Source organism: Marmota flaviventris, chromosome X (genome assembly GCF_047511675.1).
Source record: "Marmota flaviventris isolate mMarFla1 chromosome X, mMarFla1.hap1, whole genome shotgun sequence".
NCBI classification, from domain to species: domain Eukaryota; kingdom Metazoa; phylum Chordata; class Mammalia; order Rodentia; family Sciuridae; genus Marmota; species Marmota flaviventris.
In genome coordinates this window covers 94,832,537-94,855,357 of record NC_092518.1, presented here as the reverse complement: position 1 = coordinate 94,855,357, position 22,821 = coordinate 94,832,537, and the positions used below count along the sequence as shown (strand labels likewise).

The 22,821-nt window shown below is 39.0% G+C and overlaps 1 protein-coding gene across 4 annotated transcripts in view; it reads left to right on the top strand.

The window, feature by feature from the left end:
• Positions 1-17,865, top strand: part of Chrdl1 (chordin like 1) — a 109,311-nt gene extending 91,446 nt beyond the window's left edge. For 2 of the 4 annotated variants that reach the window (XM_027933009.2, XM_027932999.2), the window contains exons 9-12: positions 2,555-2,749; positions 9,434-9,601; positions 11,821-11,910; positions 15,479-17,865. In XM_027933009.2, coding sequence (XP_027788810.2) covers positions 2,555-2,749; positions 9,434-9,601; positions 11,821-11,910; positions 15,479-15,609 — 584 coding nt within the window. In that variant the 3' untranslated portion in view covers positions 15,610-17,865. Of the gene's footprint in view, positions 1-2,554; positions 2,765-9,433; positions 9,602-11,820; positions 11,911-15,478 lie in introns of all 4 variants that reach the window. The other 2 variants (XM_027932991.2, XM_027933016.2) reach the window with 1 other exon arrangement.
• The last annotated feature ends 4,956 nt before the right edge of the window (positions 17,866-22,821 follow it).

The window sequence follows — 22,821 nt, the reverse complement described above, 5'->3', positions numbered from 1 at the left end:
GATTACAGATAAAAATTAAATTGCTTTTGAAACCTACAGGCTTAAAAGAATAGTCTAAATAAGATTATTAATAAAATGGTGATGTATTAAAATAATTGGAAATATTTGCTATTGATCTGTGTTTGATTCAAAACTTAGTATGTTTATGTTCTAAAGCATTTTGATACCAGTTTATGAAATGAGGAGGAGTTAAGTAAAGATGCAGTTTTATTTTTCAATCCAAATTTCCCCTAGTAGATTTCATTTGCTTTGAAAGTATTTCAAAGCCTTAAAGCAAGTGTGGGGAAATGGACTTTAAAAATCCTAAATCCCATAATTTCCATAAGGCTTCTTCATTTTCAGTGTAAGGCTCATCCCTTGATTGTCTCTGTGTTCTATAAAAGCTCCAGCTGGTTTACATTTATTCATCTGCGCCCATTGACTTGGATGCAGCAGTTCTCTTCTGACCTTTCTGTTATAGTTTACTGGAGAATCACTTGTGTCCACCCCCAGCTCCCAACTCCCCAGCTGGATGATTGAAAATCATCTTGAGAATTTGTTGGTGGGGAGAAGGCTGGGTTTTCCTCTAGAGAACTGACCTCATCATATCCCACTGTTGAGTGTGGGCTCTTACCCAGTCTGGACTATTCCCTTACTCCACGTGTTTAGAGGAGAGGGAACCTAGCTATATGATACTGAGAGGCCTTTCTTGCCTTGCTCCTCAGCATGTGCTCACCCTTCTCCTTAGCCCTCTTGCTAACAATGTGGTCCTTTCAGATATATCTATTGGTTCCCTCTTGGAACCAAAGAGGAGAAGCAATAGTACTCCACCATTTTGAACTTGAATCCAGCCTAAATTTTCTTAAAGCATACTACATATGCACTTGCCCACATTACCTAGAAGGGAGTGTCACTCTCTGAGGAGAAACAAGAGGTGAGGGCACGCAAGAGAATAACACATCTGGTCTGGTTTTTTGTTGTTGTTGTTGTTGTTCTGTCTACAGCCTTAAGCCCCAGTTTAGGTACCAAGTCTCTATTCTGACTCATGTTGAGGTTCTTGGAAATCTTTACATGGATTGACCCCATAGAGTGCCCAGCATTCTAGCAGCTCTTGCAAAGGACAGTAAGAGGCAGCCAATATCATTCATATTTCTTAATGTGACCCAGTGGACTTGATGAGAAAGAAATAGCCCAGTGATTCATCCTGAGCTGTTGTCTTGCAGCCAAATCAGTCAATTCCTAGAAACGCCCCAAGTGGGCCTATTTCTCACCCCCCAACCCCACCCAAAGTGATACAACCCACCCTAGAGATGTTGTTGATTGGGATGCCGACAGGTCTCTCTTGGTGTGATGAGGTGATGGGAATAATGAAAAACATACTCAGACCCACTCATAGCTTGAAATCTCCACAATCTCAGCACTTTATAAAGGGGAGAGAACTCATTCTCAGAATTCCCCCATTCACAGACCTGTACAGTTTTTTTGTTCCCTGGGGCTTAAGTCCATGGCTTACCGTAGGAGCCTAATAAGTTTTAAGTTGATTCGCATGGAAAGATGCTCCTGTGACCCTTTCCATTCACGGGCACCTCAGATTGCAGCCCGGGTGTTTGGTCTTTCAAGGCCCTTCAGAAACAAACTATACTTCCCACTCAACAAATGCCAGAGTGATGAAGGATATCTGTGGAGCGGGCAGTAATTCACTGTAGCCAATCTCTACAGCCACTACAAGGAGGGAGACTGAGGAAATTTCCTGAAGCTTAGAGTCATAAAAAACCACCCCTTCACAAGTTATAGGCCCTTTCCCTTTCAGTCTTTTCTTAACAGCTGCCTTCCCACACCACAGAGTGGACAAGCAGCATTAAGCTCCATACCCACCCATATTGGTGGATCAGACTCTCATACTATTTGAAATTTTGAATGGATTGGCTTCAGGGTCTTGAAGAGACTGGCCCTTTGGGAACAGCAGTAGTTTTTGCATCTATCCTCCCTCATCAGCACATTTGCTTGGGAAATTTCATGCCTGAAAATGTATCAACTTGTGCCATAGAAATCTTCTATGGCACTGTAGATATTAATACCACATTCTACTGTAGACTCTTTAGCAGGTGCTCAGGATAGATAGAACTCCACTTTCATGTGTTCATTTATGTCTGCATTAAAAATATTCATTAGGGCTGGGGTTGTGGCTCAGCAGTAGATGCTCACCTAACACGTGTGAGGCCCTGGGTTCCATCCTCAGCACCACATAAAAATAAATATATAAAAGGAAGGTATTGTGTCCAACTACAACTAAAAAAATAAATATTTGAAAAATGTTCACTATCTGCCTATGTGTATTAGGCCATTTGTGAGCATTCAAAGGCCACTGCAGATGAAGAACCTGGATAACTAATGATGGTAGAATGTGGCCCAAGCTGAGCTTTGGTCACACAGACTGCTCTGTAAATGTATCTCCATGCCCATGACAAGAACAAAGGATGCTCCATGTGTTAAGGAGTTTAGGCCTTGGGTTGCATGCCTAGGAACCCATCTTAGCTCCCTTGCCTTTAATTTTGAGTCCTATGTTCTCTTCCAGTGTGTGTTTCCAATGGAAAGACCTATTCTCATGGCGAGTCCTGGCATCCAAACCTCCGGGCATTTGGCATTGTGGAGTGTGTGTTGTGCACTTGTAATGTCACCAAGCAAGAGTGTAAGAAAATCCACTGCCCCAATCGATATCCCTGCAAGTATCCTCAAAAAATAGATGGAAAGTGCTGCAAGGTGTGTCCAGGTAAAAAGGCAAAAGGTGCGTTGGTTGGAGGCCCTGCCTTTGGTTGACTGAGATCCACACATAGTTCTTCTCAACTTTCATTGGGCATCAGAAACATAATTAACCTGTCATATAATTCTAATGATAATAGTTCTAGTAAGAATTAACTTCAATTGAGGGACTGATAAGATGATTACTTAGAAGAAATTTACTACTCTGAGATATACTGGGGATTTCCTCGTGTCTACCACACCTCCCAGACAGCCCTAAGTGCTTTATTTACTCTTGCTTTTATAAATAGCAGAGAGTTTAGGTTATTATAATTGTTAGGAAAAACAGTAGAACCTCTTAATTTTATTACTGTTTAGCTCATCAAAGCACAGTCACATCCATTACACTTTTCAGGTAGGAGGAAATATAGATGAATGATAGTAGGAGACCAGGTTCAGCTTCAAATGTAAGTTATTGTGTAACTTTAAAAATGTGCCATATCCACTCCTGGCCTCATCAGCCTCATGTGAAAAGGTTAGAACAATTGATCTCTAGGATCCTTTCTTTTCTTTTTTGTGTTTGCATTTTCTTTTTATGAGACATAATATTTGTATTTATTTATGGGGCATACTATAACAATTTGATAGATGTATCAAATGTGTAATGGACAAATCAGGGTCATTGTCATTTTTACCCCCTCCAACGTTTATAATTTCTATGTATTGGAAACCTTTGGACTCTTCTAGTTATTTTGAAATACATCATAAATTGCTTTTAATTATGTATACTACTATGCTGTAGAACACCAGAACCAATTCCTCCTACCTGTATTTTGGCACCTATTATCTAACTGCTCTCTATCTCCCCTCTTGCCCTGTCTCCCAACACTAAAATCCTATAATTATATTATTTGCCTTTTAAAGACAAGGGAACTGAGGTGTACAAAGTGACTTCACCAAAGTCATGGAACTAATTGATATTAAAAACCAAGGCCCTGCTAGGTGCAGTGGTTCATGCCTGTAAACCCAGCTGCTGAGGAGGCTGAGGCAGGAGGATCGAGTTCAAAGCCAGCCTCAGCAACTTAGCAAGGCCCTAAGCAACTCTGTGAGATGCTGTCTCTAAATAAAAATATTAAAAGGGTTGGTGATGTGGCTCAATGGTTAAGCACCCCTGGGTTTAATCCCTGGTACCAACAAAACAAAACAAAAACCAAGGCCCACAATAAATTAATAAAAACAGATCACTATGTGTAAATGGTAGAAAGATCAGTAGAGGGAAGGGAGTAGGGGGTAGGGGAGTAGGGGGGAAGGGAGAGGAGTAGGGGGAAGGGGAGGGGAGAGAAGCATGGGGGAGGGGAGTAGGGGGGAGGGGAGGGGAAGGAGAGATACTGGAATCTGAATTAGAACAAGATATATTCCATGCTTGTGTAATTAAGACAAAATGGATTCTACTGTCATATGTAACTAAAACGAACCAATAAAAATAAATAACTAAAAAGTAAATCTGGCCAAGCTAAAAAACAAGCAAATAAACAAAAAGACCAAGGCCTGTAACTCAGGTCAACTTCAGCCGTATTGTCTTCTCCAGCAGAAAATGTTTACTAATTTTTTAAAAAGGCAAAGTAATTATTTAAATTGTGGTTTGTTTTAAAGACATGAGCTAAATAAAAACATAATCAGTAGTCCTGGCAATGACAAAATATGAGATGAGTAATCAAGTATTCTAACTGTGGCTTGCCACTGGTCTCCTGTGTGATTGAGACCAAGTAACAACTTCTCTGAGCCTCAGTTTCCCTTTCTGCAAAATGAGAGGGTTAGAGCAGCTGATATCCTAGAGTCTGTTCAGTTCTAATATTCTACAGTCAATGAAGTAGCTACTCCCAGGCACATGAATTTCTCATTTCTCATGCCTTCTACAAATAAGTTGTATCAACACAGATGAGAAACCAAACATTTTTTTTAATGTAGGCAGAGAGCTAAATCATTCATTCCTTCACTTTAGGCAATCCCTCTTTACTAACAGGCAAACATGCACTTAGTCGATGTGTATTAATGAAGCATTTTCATGTGGGCCAGCGGTGCCCAAACTTGTCTTCACATTGGAATCCCCCAAGAGCTTCTAAAAATACCTGTGTCCCATCCCCTGAGATTATGATTTAATCAATTTGATGTGTGTCTTGGGCTTTGGAAATTTTTAAAGATCCCCAGGTAATATTAACGCGCAGACAGTTTGGGAACTACGCTCCAAGTGTGGCTGGTAGATCAGCAGTACCTGAGAGCCAGTTACAAGTGCAGACCTACTACAACAGAATTGGCATTTTAACAAGATCCCCAGTTGATTTTAATTTACTGTATGTTAAACTTTGAGATGCTAATTTAAGGCACAAACAAAATCTTCCTCAATATAATGACCCCAATCTTCCAGAGTAAATGGGGCATGGAATGGATAGGAAGGATAAGAACTAACTGACATAGAGTAGAAAGAAGGGATAAGAATTCATGAAATGTATTTATTAGGGGGAGAGAGAGAAACCTCATTCTAAGGATGATATGGATATTGAGGTCATCCAACTATGGTGATCTGTTATGACTTCCACATCTGTGGTCTCACTGGATCTCCAAATCTTTAGCGTCATCTTTGTAGTTCCACCAACATAATTTTCTGTCAAGGGTCTAACATCTATAGTTTAAATAGTAATAGAAGCTACTTCAGACAAAATATAATAGTTACCTAAATACCCAAGATAAAATAAACCCTCTTGCTATATAATATTCCAATTGAATCTCAGACCTCCAGACCAAATCACATTTCACTGTGTGCTTAGGATTTTATTGATGTTGGTGATTCAAACAAAAAGGAAAAGAACTTAAAAGTTGTGAGAACAGTATACAAAGTAGGCATTAATTTTCAAATAGTTTTCCTCTCAGGTTTGTAATGTTTACTAAAATATTTGGATAAGCATTTCCACTCCCAGGTGTCCTCTGAAAATAATCAGAGATACACAAAAATATACAAAGAAGGATTTGAAAAATTGGAAATAATCTGTAAATCCACCATCATGGGAATGTTGAAATTATGGTGTAGTTGTACTATGTAGTATTAAATAGCCATTAAAAATAATTGTACACCAAGAATTGATGGCATGGAAAGTTATTTGCCATATGTTAAGTACAAAAAGCAAGCTACAAAAGTGTTTAGTATGGTCACACATTTTTGTGTTAAAAAGAAAGTATATGCATATATATGCTTAGATTATATTTATATATAAATAAATATGCTCATATATGCTTAGACTTTTTAAACTGGAAGGTAATGTGGCAGAATGTTTACACTGGTCATTTGTGGGTAACTTAATTATGGGTAATTCTTATTTCTTTTTTTGTTTGTATTTTCTAAATTTTCAGTAGTAAATGTGTAGTGTTTCTAAATTCGAAAAGATAATAGAAGTCATTACTTTAAAAACTGCCCTGCACTTTCCTGTGTACATATATGAATATACCACAGTGAATCTCACCTTCGTGTATATTCACAAGGCACTACCTTAAAAATAAATAAATAGATAGATAGATATCAGAAAGATCAGCAGAGTAGAGACAAGGGAATAGGGGAGGGAGGAGGAGAGGGAAACTGGAACTACTGTGGACTGAATGATAGCAAATTATATTCCATGCTCTCATATTTTTTATATGTCAAAACAAATTCTATTATTATGTATTACTAAAAAGTACCAATATTTTTTTAAAAAAAAATGATCAATAGACATTGAAAAACCTGGCCTGCAAAATGCTAGTGGGCAATATATTGAAAAATCTGATTGACTAAACCAGTTTCTCTAAAAGGCCTGCTTTTCCTATTTTTATCCTGATCAGATGTGTGGAGATAGATTGACTTGGCAACATGGAAGGAGAGAATTTCTGTCCCATTCTGGGTGATGTATTTCTCCCTGGGCCAGACATGATTGTCTCCAGGTTGAATCATCCCTGCTAGTCACGTTGTCCCAGTAACATGACATAGGGCATCTGTTCCAGGTACTCAGCAACTACAGAACACCAAGGGATGTGCCTCTCTGTATACATCTGATCTAGACATATGTGCTAAGTGCCTACTGTGTGCAAAAAAAAAAAACTTATAAACACTGAGGGAAGAGACGATTCTCACTTTCTAGTGGAGAAGACAGTGAACCCAAATCAATAAAATAATTTTTGGTTGTGATGAAGCACTGTGAAAAAAATCCAAATGGGATCAGGACTGATAGTGACTGTGGTAGGAAGCACTTTCCAAAGACTGATTTCTCTAAAAAGATAATATTTGAGTAGAGTCCTCTATGATGTGAAGAGATGAGAAATGGGAAATTCACGACATTGTGAGCCTCTTTAAAAAAACGACAAATGACAATAGAGGAAAAAGAACAAGGGAGTGAAGAGGGAAGAAGATCTAAGGAAAAAGAAGTGTGTATTCAGTTATATTGATAAAGTAAATAGAGAAATAAAATTCACTAATAATCCAGCCAAAAGTTTAATTGCAACAACTGATTGCAGACTCTACCAGTAATGAACAAGGACCAAAATAAAAGGATGTATCTTACCTGTCTCTCTTCCCTTTACTCTGGGAGAAGCTGGCCTTGCCTTGCACATCAGTGGTCACCTACAGGGTTGGGTAAGACTTCAACTTCCTGAAGGTTCCTCAACTCACCTCTCACATAAGTTATGCCACCCTGATACCTGAAAGTCCCTATATACTCCTTTTGCATTTTGGCATAAAATGCCCCATTGTGACTTCAAACTTACCTGAACTGAGTTCACATATTTTCTTCATCAGTCGTCACCACTTCCATAAGGAATGGTTTATTAATTTCATAGTTCTAGAGGGTTCCTGACAAGAGCATTCGTACAGGAAATGGGAATAGTCAGAAATGACGTCAAATGTGGCATGCCTGGCAGAAGGAAATAAAAGTAAGGTGAGCATGCAGTGGTCAGAAAGCACCTTCAAGTAAGAGTATGGAAAGTGGAAGATGTTGCTGAATAGGTCCTTCTAAAGACAAATTTTGCTTCCTTTAGTATTTTCAAGTGCCAGCCAGGGCTGAGTCACTAATGGCTTTTGTTGTTTGTAGATCTCTTTGGTCTAATAAATTCAGCTCTTGGAGGGGAGAGGGTGGTGATGTAGGACTCTTCAGTATACTGCAAGGACTTTGAGCATATTACAGGTATTTCCAGTGACATCATGAATTTCATACATCAGTGATAGCCATAGCCAATATTAAGCCAATGATATGAGCAAAGTTTAACAAATGAACTTATCTTTTGTTCTAAAGGTGATAGTTGTACACATACAAGTCCCTGTAAACTCAGTGACCTCCTCCCTCCACCCATTTGGAAAGTGCTAGCAAACATCCTTTAATTGCTTAACATATCACCAAAAAGACTGGGCTGCCAAGTAATTAATTAGCTGAAAAGAAAGACAAAAGGAGAAAGGAAGCTGGATTCTGAGATAATCCACAAATTGACTAATCCAACCTGGAATTGTCAAGAAAAGATGATAGTTTTGTCCTTACAGTGCCAAATGGTGGTGGGGGTGGGAAAGCTAATCAGGTCAGCAAGAGACATACAATAGCAATTTGATTACAACTTCTCGTCCAAATGTGTCTGATTGGCTGACAGTGAGTCTCCCCAATTAGAGTCACAGCTCCAAAGCACTCAACACTCAGCGGGTTCATCCTCGACAATTCAGACATTCTTACAGATGGCTTCTGCACATACTCAAAGTTTTCAGGGTGTCTAAGGCTTCTCTTTGTTGTTCCTGATTTGAGTGTACACTTTAAATACACAGCTGAAGAGGGTGCTGATTACGAAGCTAGCAAAGAAACTTAACTCACTGATAACCAACCAGGAGGAACTTTTGGGGGAAGAGGGCTGAGGTAGGGGAGGGTGAAGTAGAATGGGGACATATTAGGGGGCTGGCACCTTTATGCCTGGGAGCTAAAATCCAGCAGTTTAGTTTACACGTGAAATGATCCATAGTTGAGGGATTTGACCAATTTTTTGTGTCTCCTAACCATTCATTTGGCATAGCATGCATATGACTAATCTGACATCTAGGTTTTGGCACTAGTGTTGATCCGGTATTATCATTCCCCTTACAAACAAATCAAAGAGCATTCAGAAATGTCAAGCCAATTTGGATAGATCCGTTGGGCAAGTATATGCACATAAATGAGTGTCATGAATGTTTTCTAAGTATACGTAAATGATGTCAGGGAAGTTAACCAAGGCCCTCTGTCTGCCCATTCCCTGGGCCTCTCTTGGCAACACTGGGCTGGACAGAGAATTATCCTGATCCAGTATGGAAAATCCTATGTTCCCTTTAGTGCCAAAGATATTTATACCTGGCTATATTCTTTTTCCTCATAAAAGTCCGTTTCTCAAGGATGATGGTAAGGAGATCTAGTTTAGCTGGTGGGCCAGTGTTCTATACAACTATGGATTCTGTCATCATGTGGATTTCAATCAATAGCTGCATGCTGCTTTCTGATTTGGTGATTGCTAAAGGGTAGCCTGAGCTAATAAAATATGAGTGGAATCTGTCTCTGTAAAAATGTTCTTGTTGATTATCTAAGGTGTTATAGCTAACAGTGAGATAGGTAAATGCACAAATTCACTTTGAGTTTTAGAAACCCATGATAAAACTCTACTTTTTCTACTTGCTCCCTAATTCCAGAAGAACTTCCAGGCCAAAACTTTGACAGCAAAGGATACTTTTGTGGAGAAGAAACAATGCCTGTGTATGAGTCTGTGTTCATGGAGGATGGGGAGACTACCAGAAAAATAGCACTGGAAACAGAGAGACCACCTCAGGTAGAGGTCCATGTTTGGACCATTCGAAAGGGTGAGCAAGATAACCTTAATTTTTTGTCTTTGTAAGGTGGGGGCAGAGAAGGAAGGAAAGACTCATCTTAATTTTGCTTCAACATGTTTCTCTGTTTGAATCAGAAGTTTTTCTGATTACTTAGAAACTGACATGTCTAACACAGTTGTCATTATGGCTTTTCATATTTAACCATGGTCTGTGCTAAAGATTAGTATTAATATTAACCCTTGCTGTTCCTATGGTCTTTCTCATGCCACCAAAAGCTGAAGGAGTGAGTCTTAATCCTGGCTGAATATCAGAATCATCTGGGAAAGTTTTTCTATTTTGCTTTGTTTTAATATCAAATATCCGGGCTCTACCCCAAGAGTCTGATTAGTTGGTCTTGGTAGCGCCTGGGCATCAGTGTTTGTTCTTCCAGCTCCACACGTGATTCTAATCTGTAGCCAGGATTGCAAACTACCAAACTGTGCTCTGCTTCTCCAATACAAAGCTTAACAAACAGGAAACCCATTTATTCAGTGTGAAGCTAAGTCCCTAGAACTATGTTGTATGTTCTGGGGTATGAAATTAAAAACATCATCACTGACTTGACAAGATTATAGACTCTATGGAGAAACAATCCCAGTCATGATGTCCAGTTCTTTTTCTGATTACTCACAGTGACAACCATAACAAGCCACATTCTATTCACTGAGATCCTACAGCTCTTCACACCATTCTGTAGGTATAAGGCTGGTATTGATCTAGTCTGGTCAACTTTTCCAGGAATCCAAGTGTAAAATATTATACACAAGTGTTGGAAAATTTTACACATCCTCCTGCTACTGGCTCCCATTTAAAGCTTGAAAATGCTCAACCTTTGGTGTGCTTCAGCATCATTCAGAGAGCTGTTTTAAATGCAGCTATCTGGCCCTATCCTGGAGGTGCATATTCAGCAGTCCTTAGGTAGGACCTAAATATTTACATGTTTAAAACATAGCCTGATGATTATAATGCAGGTGACACTTGAACCACACTTTCAGGAATACTGCTTGCATACTTTTTTTAAAAAGGGGATTTTTTTTCTCTCCCTTTTCATAACAGCCTTTGTTTCTCTGAAGAGTATGTTCTTCCTCACCCCTTAGAAAATAAATATGCTAGGGCTGGGGATGTGGCTCAAGTGGTACGCTCGCCTGGCATGCGTGCGGCCCAGGTTCGACCCTCAGCACCACATACAAAGATGTTGTGTCCGCCGAAAACTAAAAAATAAATATTAAAAAAAAGAAAATAAAATAAATATGCTAGAATGCACGTGCTTTTTTGGCCATTTTTATTTTGGCTTTATACTTAGGCATGTCAATTTTTCCATCTTTAACTCCATAGTGGGTCTATAACTGGTCATCTAGGCACTGGTCTATTGGCTTCCCCAGCAGTAGGCCCAGTATTTGTCACCTCATATTTCTCTCCCCACTAAGATATGTGGATGGTTTGCAACTCTCTAGTGTAGCATCTAAATAGCCTCCTGTTCACAGTGCTGGGTCATCAAGGTCTGTGTTGGTGATCAGAGAAAAACTCAGACTTAATCTCATTTGCCCCCTGTAGACCTCTTGAGGATTTATTTAAGTGGGCTAGGGACATGTTGCTGCTTAACTAATAAGCAGTTTTCACTTATTTACCTATTATTCTGATTAAAGCTACCCAGGCCAGGTTGAGACTGCAGATTACTCTATTTTAACTCTCCCTATTACTTTTAATAAAGAAAGGCTAAAGGAGCTGTGAATATTTCCCAAAGATAAATGTGCTCTTCAGTGAGTTCAGGAACAGGAATGGCTTCTCCATCTATACAAATAACCTGCCTGCTATCCTACTGTTGGCTCTCATTGTTTAGCCAGGAGGGCAGCCCAGTGGTTTGGCATAAATATAGTAGTCTACCCAGATCTGGGGCAAAGGCAGAATTTCTAATACTGCCTTTGGCTGCAGAAGCTCCAACCAGCACCCATGCTTGATTCCATGTGGCTTTCCCTAGGAGGAGGTCCTGTGGTCAGCAGCACTATCTCCCTTATCTCCATTCCCTAGAGAAGCCAAGTAGAGGCCAGTGAGCCAAGGAAACAAATGGAGTCAATTATAACCTTTGAGCCATCCAAGTTCCTGGTTAAGCACATTACACAGCCTAGCTCGATACTCCTAAGCCCCAGTAATGAGATGATATGCTCATAGAGAGTGCCTGACCACCTGCCCTACTTTGTGCTCGGCCCCAGGCATTCTACAGCACTTCCACATTGAGAAGATCTCCAAAAGGATGTTTGAGGAGCTCCATCATTTCAAGCTGGTGACCAGGACAACCATGAGTAAGTGGTACCTCTCTTTATTCCTCCCTGAAAAATGCATCCAGCTTTTCACTATAGTATAGCTACAGCTGTAGTCCCTCTGTGTTCCCAGTGAACATTAACAATGTGCAGTATTAAAATTATAGGATGCTCAATTTCTTCCCTGGGGGACTTATAAGCAAATAAGATTTCTGAATGTGAACTGAAAAGCTTGGACATGATGAATACAAACCCAGATGTAGTGTGAGTATAAGCTACCTCAGGTCAAGCATCCCTGAATATCTTTTATGAAACTGCTAAACCCAAAGTCTCAAGAGGGTTGGAGAAAGCCTCCCAATATTCCAGGTCTGGTATAATTGTGAACAGTTCACATCTGGAAGGTTATGTTCCCTAGTGGTGGAGATGAGAGGAAAAAAGGAATGTATATCAATTCCTGTGTTGTATCGAAGCTCTTTGACTTCTTCAGAAATGTCCCTGGGTGGTCATGTTTCTTTAAAAGCATTCAGGCATTCAAACATGCTTGCAACTCTCCCACTTTCTACACTAGATGGAGCCTAGGGACTAGATACTGCTAGGCATTGGGGAGGTGGGGTGGGGAGCACATCTAATGGAATAAAAGGCACAAAATTTCTATCCACAGGGAATTCTAATGGGCGAGACAGAACATGAAAATGCCTTCATGAATTAGTATAGTTCTGAGGAGTTAAATACCTAAGTGCTCAGGGGAATCTGCAAAGAACAATGAGATGAGAGCCAGGTGGGCTTAGTCGGGGAAGACTTCGGGGAGGAGGTGTGTTTTGAAAGAGAAGGGTGTGACTGGGCACCAGGTCAAGAAATCAGTCCAGGAAGAGGGTGCAGCCTAAGAGAAGCCTCAGACAGGAGCAAACAAGAAATGTGGGTGGGGGTGAGGAACAATCACAAAGCCACATAGGGTGCACTGAAAGATGAGAAGAATTGGTAGGAAGTAGTAGGCCTAGAAGAAGCCAGTAAAAAGTTCACAGGTAGGACAGGTAACTGAGGGAGTTGCCACAAAGTATACACAGCCGAGTGGTATCAAAATGGTGCTTTGGAAAGATGTCTCTGGGTTTTTGGATAGATTCATTAAGCCCCTATTTTGATGAAGCCAGATTTAGAAGTGTTCAATTTTCTGTGCTAAGAAGTTAGACTTGATCTACAGGCCAAAGAACCCCCATGGAAGCACTTAAGCAAGTGAATGTGTTCAGATCTGTTTTTTAGGCAGAGGTCCTTGATGTTGGAGTGAGAAGTGAACTATTAGTGAATGAGCTGGCAACAGTCTGAATTAGGAAGCTATGATTCTTTCTTAATTTGGTGAGACAGGGGAGGAGAGCTTCCTATGAGGGGCATTTCTGAGGTTAAATCAACAAGATAAGTGTCAAAGAAAGAAGTGACTCCAATATTATCAACTCCGTAGACTTAGAGAATAGTAATTCCATGTACCCATAGGAAACTCTTAAGAATAGCAGGTATTAAGTAGAAAAGATAGATAGTATGTGTGTTTCACTTGGAAGATACGAATTTCATTATCATTATCATTATTATTAGAGTCCATATACAGGCTATATTATAGCTAAACTCTTGTGTCTATATTTTAAAGATTTTATTAGTACATAATAATTATATAGAAGAGTGGGATTCATTGTGGCATACAAACTATATGCACATAACAATCAGTCAGTTTCATTTCCCAGTTCCTCCACTTTCCTTCCACTCCTCCCTCCACTTGATCCCCTTCCTCTACTTTACTGGTCTTCTATCTTCATGAAATTCCATTTTCCTCCCCAGCTTTGGCATATGATAGAAAACATATGACCCTTGACTTTCTGAGTCTGGGTTATTTCATTTAACCTGATGCTCTCTACTTCCATCCATTTCCTGCAAATGACATAACTTCATTCTTCTTTATGGCTGAGTAAAACTCCATTGGGCATACACACCACATTTTCTTTATCCATTCATGTATTGATGGGCATCTGGCTGGTTGCATAACTTGGTTATTGTGAATTGCACTGCTATAAACATTGATGCGTTTATATCACTATAGTATGCTGAATTTAGTTCTTTTGGACAAATGCCAAGGAATAGTACAGCTAGGTCATATGGAGTGTTTCCATTCATAGGTTTTTTTTTTAATCTCCATACTAATTTCCATAGTGACTGTACTAATTTAAATTCCCATCAATTGGAACATGTTTAAATTAAGATGCTTGAGGATCATCTGAAAACAGTTATTTAATAGGTAGCTGGAAATAGAGTTAATTAAGTCCAAAGTCTTCTGCTGGACTGATAGAAATTTAAATGAATAGTATAAAAATTTGAATGAAAGTGGTGGGAGTCCTTACATGTGTGTAAGGAGTAAAGGAGGCACAGTCTAGCATCCGAGGATCAATGATGTGACTTTGGAAATTACCATTTAATTTCAAAGAATATATTTAAGTACCTAGCAAGGTACTGTACTCGGCTCCAGGGGACTTAAAAGATGATTTAGCAATTAGGATTTAGAATGTACAATGGAGGTAGATAGTATTTGCTTCAAACTGTATGCATCTAAAGGAAACAGATATTGAGATGATTCTATGGGGTCACCTGGGAACAAAGAAAAATAAACCAAACTCCTTTACAGTGGGCACTTAGCAGAGCCTGGTTGCTTGCCTAGACCTTCTTTTTCTCTTCTAACTTCCCATTGAATCAGAGAGAATTGGGAAAAGTGAGGAATCCAAGAGAGAAAGGATAAAAGACGACATCAGGTCTCAAGTGGAGGAAGTCATGTTCAATTGTAGCTAAGGAAAGCAAGAGTTTCACAATAGGTTTGGGGTTAAGAGGAGCTTTCTGACCTTGGATTAGGGATTCTCCAGGATCATCCCCATAATCAGGAATAAGAAGAATAAAGAGAATTTCCAGAGTGGGCAGAGACAACGGGAATGAAGGGATATAGCTGAGTTTACTTAAAGTAGAAAGGGATATGGGGACATGAGAATGAAACACTGTAAGGAGCCAAGAGACAGAATTTAAAGAGGTTGAGGAATTACAAAGAACAACACGTGAATATGAAGGAAGTAGAAGTGAAAGGCTTTTGACAAAAACATTTCAGGAATAAAGAAAAGGTTGGTAAATAATCCAGTAATCCACAACAGTATGTAAGGTCCCTAAGATTAAGCAAGGCACTAGTAATGTAGTAGGTATTATTTTCCACGGTGCCTTTTCTGACCTGGTGCCAAATGAACCTCCTAAATAGCTAACAGATAGTAGAGCATTTGCAAATGCTAAATATACTATAAATATTCCCTCTAAAATTCTTAGGTTTTACTCTTAAGGAGGCATTTATGTATTATTCTTGGGATTCTTACAAATGCCATGTGTTGAAGTAAAAATTTCATGCCTTGTTTTCCATATCTGCTCCCAGAAAGATATTTTGGGGACCATTTTTGCTGATACTACCTGCTGTTTGTATGTTTGTGTTTCAGATCTCCTGGTGGGTCCATGAGTAGGATGGGGGTGTGTATTGGTTCTATTCTAAATTTGCTGTGCTCTGCTCTTACCGTCTCTTGGACATTGTGTGTTTCCCTTTTAGGCCAGTGGAAGATATTCACCGAAGGAGAAGCTCAGATCAGCCAGATGTGTTCAAGTCGTGTGTGCAGAACAGAACTTGAAGATTTGGTCAAGGTTCTGTACTTGGAGAGGTCTGAAAAGGGCCACTGTTAGGTGAGACAGACAGTATTTGATAGGGTCAAGCAAGACAACCCAGGCTGCAGCTGGACTGCCGGCTTATTTTGCTTAAGTCAACAGTGCCCTCAAACCCCAAACTCAGATGCAGTCAATTATTCATGCCATGCACAGCATAACTTGCTCCTTTATGTGAAGTGTTGTGTCAGCCCTTAAACATCTTCTCTAAAGAGACTCAAAGAGTCTTGAATGATTAATGGGAGGAGCGGAGATTGAAGATCACACTGCAGCTCTAGTTTCTTGGAGAATCACATTTCTTTGCAGGTTAAAGAGCTAACAAAACCCCAGGGTTTCTATCTAGAAAGTTATTCAAATGAAAGAAAGAGAAGGGAATTGCTTAGTAGAAGTTCTGGAGTTTAGAGCAATTATTTGTATGAAATTATAATCTTTGAATCTCAGAATGTCTTTTGTTCTTTATAAAAACATTACATCCCATACTCACAGGCATGAACACATACATATTACAACCACACGCATGTGAAATTACAGTGTCCACTCTGAGGCAAAGCCAGCCTAGACTCTGCCCTTCTTTCCTTAGTCTGGCTCTGAAGTACCTTGGAGAGTGTTGGTACCCATGGAGAACAAAAAAGAATTGGAAGAAAAAGGCTCTGCCTCTAGGCCTTTGAGGTGGCCATTGAAGTCACCAACAATAGTGGCAAGGTGAAGAATAAGAGCACTATGTCATGGCCTTAATCACTTTGAAGTGATAAATAAATTTTCCCTAATGATATACTTTCTCTTTTCTCCCTGAGCATATGGAGTCTCCATAAAGAAGCTAGAATTAGGTAAAATTGCCAGAAACTAAATCAATATAAGACAAAGCAATTGTTGAAGAAAGGAATTGATAATAATAAAATAGGTCATTTTTGTTTTCACAGCAATAAAACTCACCCACTAATAGAGTGATACTAATTTTCTTAAGGCCATAGTTGTCTAGCCAGAAAATTGAGGTGGAGTTATTAAGTTGTAGAAGCTCCTTAAAAGGGAAGTTACAGGAGTTTATTTTTTACTTTGCAAAGAGGCTCAACCCTCATGAGCTTCTGAATGCTGGTTCTTCAGTTAAGAGAGTTGAGTTATTGTGCATTTGGGGAGCTGAGAATTCTGATAAAGATCTTTAGATTAAACCCCCCTATCATCCTTGCCTTATCTACTAAGGAGAGTGGATTTGAATTGAGGATTCTAGGGAAGGCTACTCCTAAAATGTCTATTTGCAGTCCAATACCAGAACATAAATTATCCATTCGGAGATCCAGCTTTAGAAATCATCTTTCTGGGAAACGTAAATTTTTCACAGCAAGGATCTCAAGCTGTCCCTCTGGATTTGTCTCCTCTAAGGAACATGAATGAACTCTAGTGAGTACTTTGAAATATTAAAGACCAAGAAATCCCATTATTTCCTATTCCATGGCCATAGGAGAGATAATATGTTTTCCTTAGTGTTTTGACACTGGTAGGATAAAACATAAAAGGTCCAGTCTTGATGGCATCCTGGCATAACAGTCAGTCCTCATAAGAGATGCAAGGGCCCTGTGACCAGGACTTCATAGAACAAGCCCTTACCAAGCCCATCACACACATTCCCCTTAGGAATGGGAAGTAGGGCGTCCTGGGCTGAAATGCCCCACACAATATTGTGTGTGTCTGGTGGGGGAAGGGGTGGTTAGGCAGCCATTGTCTCTCTCTGAGGTGGCAGTGTTTCGATAGCATGGAGGCCAGTAACCAGATCCTAAAGAAAAGTGGTGATTTCCCTTCTAGATGATTCCCCCTACAGCCTTCCCACCCAGATATTCTCTGAAAGCTCAGCCTTAAGGGAACACCAGAGAGCTTCCCTAGATAGGCTCCCAGTGCTGGGACACACCTTTCCAAAGTGCTGTCGGAAGCATGAGCTGGGAGCTGTGTTAAGTCAACTTAGAAACCCCAGTATTTGGTGTTGTGTAGGGAGTAGGACATAGAAAAAGGGGAGAAAAGAGGCCAGCTGTAGTTAGTAGAGAAGAATGGATGTGGTTCTTCTTGTGTATTTATTTGTATCATAAACCCTTGGAACAACAAAGACCATAAGCACCATCTTGCAGTTTAACCATTTTCTAGTTAACTCATGTAAACAAGTAAAGAGTAACATAACAGTATTACCCTTACACTCTTCTCACAGGACATGTACCTGAATATGGTACTTATTTATGTAGTCACTGTATTTCTGGATTTTTAAATTAATAAAATTTTAATTTTGAAAAGTCATCTGCCGGCAAGTCTTGTGAGTAATTGACTTTCTGACCTGGGACTGGGTAACATGTGATGGGTAAGCCTGGTGGTTTTACAGTCCTCTTGATACCCCTCTCATACCATAGCATAGAGGTTAACAGTGTGAACTTTGCAGTCAGGCTACCTGGATTTTTCAGCCAGTTCTTCACTTGCCGACTGTTTGCCAGTCTCCCCAACTGGAAAATGGGATAATAGTAGTACCATTACCCTTTGCTTGCAAAGTTATAGTGAGTTCTACTTTAGTCAACACATATAAAGTGATTAGAATGGTGTCTGGTACATAATGAGCATTCGTTAATGATCATAGATATTCAAGGATAGCATGAAATTGAAATTTGACCATTTCCCTTTATGCTGTTGACATGTATTCAAAAAGGAACTCAATATTGGTCCTCTGTTAGTCATTTTTATACAAAAAATGTGTATAAAGAGGAGGGGAAGAGTTTTGTCATGCATGTTGATGCAGACTAAATTCCCTCAAACCTCCAATATCAGGTAAATGTGACCTATGACAGAAATCAAACTATGAGAGTGCTTCAAGAGAGGACTCAAATGTATCAACTCCTACTGAGATGTTGAATAATATAAGGACATATACGGACAAAATTATGTGTTGGGGTTAGTAAAAAAGAGTAAGTATTGTTGGAGTGACTGGAACAGTGGCCTAGTTGGAGTGGATTGTAGAAGTGAATGGGAAGATGAGGAATTGGAGATAGCAGCTCAGAACAACTCTTTATGGAGAAGAGTTTGCAGAGTGTAAAGAGGTATGGTGAAGGAAGTAGCTAGAGAAGGAAATGAGGTTAAAGAAAAGCAATTTTTTCTTAAATATGGGGGAAATACAATAGAAAGGAAAAATTGAAGATAGTGGACAATGGCGGTTAACCTAATATCTGAGATGAGTGAGGAGCCATTCCCCTATGGTGCACCCAGAACTCAAAATTCCTGACTCACAACTTAGATGAAATTTTAGCCTTTGTTTACCAACCCCTTACATTGAGGTACACCTAGTCCTACTGATCTGTTAGCTTATAAATCCAGTTTACTTTCTTCTGGAATGATGAGCTATAAATCCCAATATTGGTCCACCTCCCTTGACATCTTGGTTTCATTTGCTCTCTTCCCTTTTCCTGATTAGCTGCATCCAGATTTCATCCAGCCTTGTGAATTTAGTCTTCTAAATGGAGATAAAGTTTATAGGCTTTCTCTATCAACTCCTCTTGCAGGATCTTTTCCCCAACCTCATCTTCTTCACCCACCTAGCCCCACTATGATTCCAAGGAAGCACCAAAGATCATCTCAAATGGGTTCAACAGAAAGTCTTGCTTACTCTCATGTTACCTTCCCTTTTGTTCATTTTTTGCTTTAACTATTGGAGAAAAGTCAAAGAATATGACTTGAAGAATTTGCCACTCAAAAAATATTGCCACTTGGCATAAGGATTATTCTGAACTAAAGGCAAATGAGAATCAATAGCTGCAGGAAGAGTTCTATGCCCTTTCCTTATTTGACTCAGGACACAAATTTCCCTTTGAGGACAGTCCCCCTTCCCCTGTACCAAGGAGAGAAGAGTGATTCATCACTAAAGGGGGGAAGTCAACACCGAATCAGTTTGTAAAAACAAATCTTTTATCTCCCATCAGTTCCCCCATGGGAATTTTATTTCCTAGTAACTTCTCCATAATTTATCATCCCTTGAAGTGCAAATCCTCTTTCTTATGTTAAAAGGTATTTAAGCCCCTAAGTCTGACCACAGTTTTGAGTTTTACTTCCTTTTTGTGAACTTCTGTACATGTAAATAGTCATAAAAATAATGTGCCTTTTCTTCTGTTAATCCATCCTTTGCTAATTTAATTCATGGGTCACTATCACTACACCTAAGAAAGTAAAAGATGATTTTCTTCCCCAACACCTACCTCTGTGATAGGCACTGCTAGGAAAAAAAAAAAAAAGCCCATTCACTGTCCTCATCTCCACACACCTCCTGTGCTATTGGTGGTGGGGATTTCTTCTGAGGGCCTACAGCTGTCACCGTGGTGGTGGTGCTTGGAATTTTGTAATCCTCTGTTTCTCAGCAGCACTTTATTCTGTGAATAAGTGGAGAAAATGCCTCACCCCATATTACTTTAATGTCACCTTATATTAAAGCAGTGATCAAATCATTCTGGGAGTTTGTATTCTATACAGAGTTCTCATAGAAACAAATCCTTCACATACTACTTTCACCCTTTTCTCAGGGATTAATTGCCAGTGTGCAGGGTCTGTGTTGAGTACATCCCTCCAAGACACAGATAAGACTGTTCTACAAGACTCTCCCCATTGGGGCTCATGTACTGCTTCCGTTTCTCACCAAAACTCTCATTCAAACTAACTTCAAGTTCTATTTCACCAATTTAACCAACATGCCTAGACATACTTAAAATCTCCAAATGGTATAGGTGGTTCCTTGAATTCAGGGCTTCAGTAACAGCACCCAGTCCTCAAAATATTTCATACATTTATAACTTTTTGTCTTTCTATATGCTCTTTTCACCACCAGAAAGTTCTTCTCTGTTCTTTGACTGGTAAACTCTACTCTCAACCTTCAAACCCATTCCAAACATTACCATTTCTGTGGAGCCTTGCCTTTCCCCCTCGTAGTTTTCCACCATTTCCCTTTCTATGTGCTATATCATCCAACCATGGCAGGTTAATACCTATTCCTGGAATTTATCATTAATGCTTCTATGCCTTCACACAGAGCACCTTTTGCCTGGAATATTCATCCTCTGATGTCTCTACTTAATGAAGACATCATCTTTTAAGACTTCACCCTGCTCATGTGAGATCTTGTCCACTTCCTCAGTGCACAGTTAGTTGTTCCCTCCTCTGTGTCACAGGAAATAAAAACAGAAGTTCTTACCCTGCACCAGCCACTGTAGTATTCATTATTTCTCATTTAATCCTCCCCACAGCTATATGTGGCAGGGACCATTGTGAACCTATTTTAGAGATGGGGACATTAAAGATTTTTACCTTTCACATGCTGTGTTATGCACTGCACAACAATTTTTCAGTCAATGGAAGACTGCATATATAATGGTAGTCCCATAAGATTATAATGGAGCTAAAAAAAATCTTATTATCTGGTTATGTCTTAGCTGTTGTAATGTGGTACACCAATGTGTTACTCATATATTTGTGGTGATGCTGGTGTAAAAGAAAACATGGCATGCTGCCACATCTGCTACTCATAAAATGTATAGCACACACAATTACATAGAGTACATAATACTTGATAATGATATTAAATGACTGCTATTGGTTATTGCATTTACTGTAGTGTATTTTTTAAAAAATTATTTTAGTTGTAGTTGGACACAATTTATTTATTTATTTATTTATTTATTTATTTATTTATGTGGTGCTGAGGATTAAACCCAGTGCCTCACACATGCTAGGCAACAACCCCAGCTCCTATAGTGTATTATTTATTATTATTTTAGAATGTACTCCTTCTACTTATATAAAAATATGGGAGCTTGGAATACAGATCAGTGGCATAGAACATGCCTGGATTTGATTCCCAATACCCTCATCCCAAAATGTTAACTTTAAAACACTTTTAGGTAATTCTCCAGGAGTATTCCAGAAGAAACCATTATATCATAAGAGATAATGGCTCCCTGGGTGCTACCACCCTTGATGATCTAGTGGGACAACATGTAGAGGTGGAAAGCGGTGATACTGATGATCCTGACCCCATGTCATCCTAGGTTAATGTGTGTGTTTGTGCCTTAATTTTTAACACAAAAGTTTTAAAAGTAAATAATAATAATAACAATGAAAAAACTTTCAGAATGAACATGTAAAGAAAGAAAATAATTTTGGACAGCTGTACAATGTGCTTATATTTCAAATGCTATTACCAAAGAGTCAAAGAGTTTGGAAAAAAATCTAAAATTTTATAAAGTAAAAGAGTTACAGTAATCTAAGGTTCAATTATTATGAATATTTACATGTCATCATAAGTATACAGCATTTATAAATCCTATAGTCATGTACAGAAATGTCATAGGCTTTGACATTCACTCCCAATCACTGTTACCTGGACAGTTTCCAGTCCAAGCTCTATTCATGATAAGTGCCCTATATACTTGTATCATTTGTTATCTTCCATCATATTCTTTTTGTACTTTTTCTATATTTATATATGTTTAGATACACAAATATCATTTTGATATAATTGTCTACAGTATTCAGTATAGTAAAATGCCATATGGGTTTGTAGCCAAGAAGCAATAGATTATATACCATGTAGCCTAGGTGTGTAGTAGGCTATACCACCCAGATTTGTGTAAGTATACTCTATGATGTTCACAAATAGCTGATTTGCCTAACAACACATTTCGCATAACATATCCTGGTAATTAAATTACACATGACTGTATATGTAAAAATGTGAAATATTTGACCAGCCACAGTCTTCCTAATTAGATTGGCAAGCTCTGAGAAGGCAGGGACCCAGTGCCTAACACTTCCAGACATTTGGTAAATATTTGCCAAGTGAAGAGTCCATCAGATGAGATTCTTTCTCCAGTTGGAAAAGAAAGCAGCTCAGGGAATGCTTAAATATGCTGGGGCTAGGCAGTCCTTCAGGATATTTTTTCTAACCCTATTCTAAGGAAAACCAATAAAATCTGTGTTAACAAATACAAATGAAAAATTGCTTGCTTTACTTAATGATTTACAACAAAATGTCATCTAGAACAAGTGATAAATATTGGATTTACTTTTTAAATTTAAATTCCATCTTTAAAATTCTAAATTGGATGTTTCTGCATTTCTGGTATAGGTCTCACAGCGATTCTCAGCTGTGGAGGGTTCTTGGTATGACTTCAGTATTATGATTGAGAAGTAACTTCTGTGTTTATATTGTATATAGTATATATGCTA